This window comes from Cariama cristata, unplaced genomic scaffold, assembly GCF_000690535.1.
Source record: "Cariama cristata isolate BGI_N322 unplaced genomic scaffold, ASM69053v1 scaffold27056, whole genome shotgun sequence".
Lineage (NCBI taxonomy): Eukaryota > Metazoa > Chordata > Aves > Cariamiformes > Cariamidae > Cariama > Cariama cristata.
The window spans coordinates 5,779-8,817 of record NW_009623112.1 but is presented as its reverse complement, the minus strand read 5'-3'; the positions used below and the strand labels follow the sequence as shown (position 1 = coordinate 8,817).

The window sequence follows — 3,039 nt, the reverse complement described above, 5'->3', positions numbered from 1 at the left end:
AGCCTCTGCTGGAGAGCACGGGGCCCAGCTCAGGAGGCGTGTGGGGACACAGCCCTCTTCTCCCCCCGGAGATGGCTGTACCTGTGTCCCCTGGGGATGGCTGTACCAGTCTCCACAGTTCTTTATTTCCTCTTGTCAATCATTATGCTTTAATCAGCAATTAAAGATTAACCTGCAGGAATGAGACTGATAGCACTTAGGGAAGAGCCAAGACAGACCCCACACCCTCTGTTAGGGTGGGTCTGCTGCATCCCCTGTGCGATCCAGGCAGGCGGAAGGGCAAGGGGAGAGCTGTGGGTGCCACCGTGTCAGGAGAGCCACGCGACTGTGCTGCACCTTGCCAAGATCCTTGGCAGGCAGAAATTCACCATCACAGCATTGCCCTCTTGTTTCGCGCCGGCGCTTTCCAGGGCTTGGCACAGCTGGGTTGAGGCTTTCCAGCTTTGCGGCCTCTGGTACGGCCTGTGGTGGGGCTCACCTCGCCAGCTCACCCCCGCAGCATCTCCTCAGCCAACCCCTGTCCTCCCCAGCCAGCATTACTGCTCGCCGCCTTCAGTTCTGGCTGTTGTGCGGCTGCCTGGGTCTCTGCTGGGTTTGTCTCCTTGTCCTGCTCTTGTCTGGTTTTGCCATGGCCTGCACTTCTCACCCGGAGGAGCAGAGTCCCTGGACCAAGCCACGAAGGTCCCCGTCTATGATGGGATGAGGTGCTCCGTCTGTCTGAGCAGATCCCTTCATGGAGGGGTGGCAGCAGGGCCCCCTGTAGCAGCCTGGAGAGCTCTCCCTGCCCCAGATCTGGCGGTGGCCATGGTTCTCCAGACCTCACTGTGAAGGGGGACAGATCCTCCTCCCTGCGCAGATGGGACAGGTCCCTGTCCCTGCAGAGGGGACTCTGGTACTTTGTCTTTGTGTCCTCACCCTTCCCGTTTGCCTGCAGCACCCTACAGACGTGGATTACCGTGTGATGGCCACCTTCACCGAGTTTTACACCACTCTTCTGGGCTTCGTCAACTTTCGCCTCTACCACTCCCTCAACCTGGTCTACCCCCCCAAGGTGAGGCCACCGCCTGCCTGGGGGACACACCACACTGGCCTGAGCATGGTGGTACCACCCGGTGTGGGTGGTGGGAAGCCGAGCCCATATTAGAGAGTCGCAGTGGTGGAGGGGGTGATGCTTGGGTGTCTGGGTTTGGGAGCTGCCTCCCCACCTTTCTGTTTCTCCCCAGATCGATGGCCACGCTGATGTTGAGCTGAAGCCCGCAGAGGGCACTGAGTATGCCATGGATTCAGAGAGCTACCTGGAGGTGAGGGACGCTGCTGTCACCGTGGTCCGTGGCAGGACCCTGTGTGGCCTTGGTGTCGTCAACACAGACCTCTCCTGGCGTGGGGCACTCGGCGTGTGGGGACTGAGGAGCAGAGCCATGTCCCTGCATGGTGCAGGGGACTGATCCCAAACTCCTTGCCCACTTATGCTGGCCAAGAGAGGAGCTGTGCTTGGCCTTGGGGGCCACTCCTGCATGGCAGGGGACCCTCTGAAGTCCCGTGCTGGGGACTGCAGGGTGGGACAGTACAGGGAGGAGGCTGAATGCCTGTCTAGTCCCTCGGTCTTTTGATCTCTTGCTCTGAGAAATCGCCTTCCTCCGTGAGGCTGCCCCTTTTCCCATCCCCAAAGTAGTGGCTGGGTGTGATGCCTTCTTGGTCTCCTCCTTCTGCAGAAACTGTCAGCTCTGAGCGCCAGCCTGGCTCGTGTGGTGGCACCGACCCATGAGGATGAGGTGGAGATGGATGAGTTCCCAGTGGAGGGGGTAAGAGCCTGGTGTGGTGCTGGGAGGGACTGGCAGGAGGATGGGGACAACATCCGAGATCCCTCCTTGCGGAGAGGGGCTTGACAGGGGCTGTTCTGGGGGAGGAGGCTGAATGCTTTCCTCTAAGCAGGAGACTGCGGAGCAGATGGACGCAAGGAAGAAGGAGCAGGAGGCCCTGGAGAAGCACAAAAAGCTGTTTGAAGGCCTGCGCTTCTTCCTCAACAGGGAGGTGCCTCGAGAGCCACTGGCCTTTATCATCCGGTACGTGGCATCCGGTACGGGGTGGGCAGGCTGTCCCTCGGCAGCCCTGCTAGACTGTGCTTGCCTCCCCCGGCCTCTATATTGGGACTTTTGAGAGCAATCTGCCTGAAGTCCCGCGGGCGAGGTGACCTTCAGGGCCCCTCCTGCCTGCCTGACTTCTCGGTGGGTTTTGCTGGCAGGTGCTTTGGTGGCCAGGTCTCCTGGGACAAGTCCCTGTGCATCGGTGCCACCTACGACATGAACGACCCCTCCATCACCCACCAGATTGTTGACCGGCCCCGGGTGGAGCAGCAGATTGTTGGCAGGTGGGTGAGGCAGGTGGCCTGTCCCCAGAATGGGCATGTGGGCTAGCAGGTGTCCTTGGCCGTCCCAGAGCTGTCCCGTGCTCTGTCTGCTCCCTCACAGTCCCACAGGCTCCAGAGCCTGAGGAAAGAGTCTGAGCCCGTCCCCCTCTGCCCCACAGGTACTACCTCCAGCCTCAGTGGGTCTTTGACTCCGTCAATGCCAAGCTGTGCCTCCCCGTGGCTGACTATTTCCCTGGCGTGCTGCTGCCCCCGCACCTCTCGCCCTTCGTGACGGAGCAGGAAGGAGACTACGTCCCTCCCGAGAAGCTGAAGCTGCTGGCCATGCAGAGGGGCGAGAACCCAGGTGATGTGAGGCTCCGAGGTCGGAGGAGTTGAGGAGTCGGGCAGCGTTACTGTCTGGGCAGGGCTGTACCTGCTCCGGGGCCAGCGACTGGTCTCCCATTGGTAACGGTGGTCTCTCTGTAGATGAAGAGAGTGAGGAGGAGGATGAAGAAGGGGAGGAGGAGGAGGAGGAGGAGGACAATGATAAAGAAGAGGAGGAGGAAGATGAGTCTGAAAAGGAAGAGGAGATGAAATTAAAGAAGATGGAAGAGCAGAAGACTCAGAGCAATAAGGTACAGTGCCCGCAGTGGGGTGGGAGCCGCAGGAGGAGGCAGCTGAGGGGGCCCTGC

At 60.3% G+C, this 3,039-nt stretch overlaps 1 protein-coding gene across 1 annotated transcript in view; it reads left to right on the top strand.

The window, feature by feature from the left end:
- PES1 (pescadillo ribosomal biogenesis factor 1) overlaps nucleotides 1-3,039 on the top strand; it is a 6,046-nt gene that overhangs the window by 2,041 nt on the left and 966 nt on the right. Inside the window, exons 5-12 of the mRNA XM_009702614.1 lie at nucleotides 791-824; nucleotides 935-1,051; nucleotides 1,224-1,301; nucleotides 1,713-1,802; nucleotides 1,933-2,063; nucleotides 2,243-2,368; nucleotides 2,527-2,729; nucleotides 2,834-2,982. Of these exons, the coding sequence (XP_009700916.1) occupies nucleotides 791-824; nucleotides 935-1,051; nucleotides 1,224-1,301; nucleotides 1,713-1,802; nucleotides 1,933-2,063; nucleotides 2,243-2,368; nucleotides 2,527-2,729; nucleotides 2,834-2,982 (928 nt within the window). The remainder of the gene's footprint in view (nucleotides 1-790; nucleotides 825-934; nucleotides 1,052-1,223; nucleotides 1,302-1,712; nucleotides 1,803-1,932; nucleotides 2,064-2,242; nucleotides 2,369-2,526; nucleotides 2,730-2,833; nucleotides 2,983-3,039) is intronic.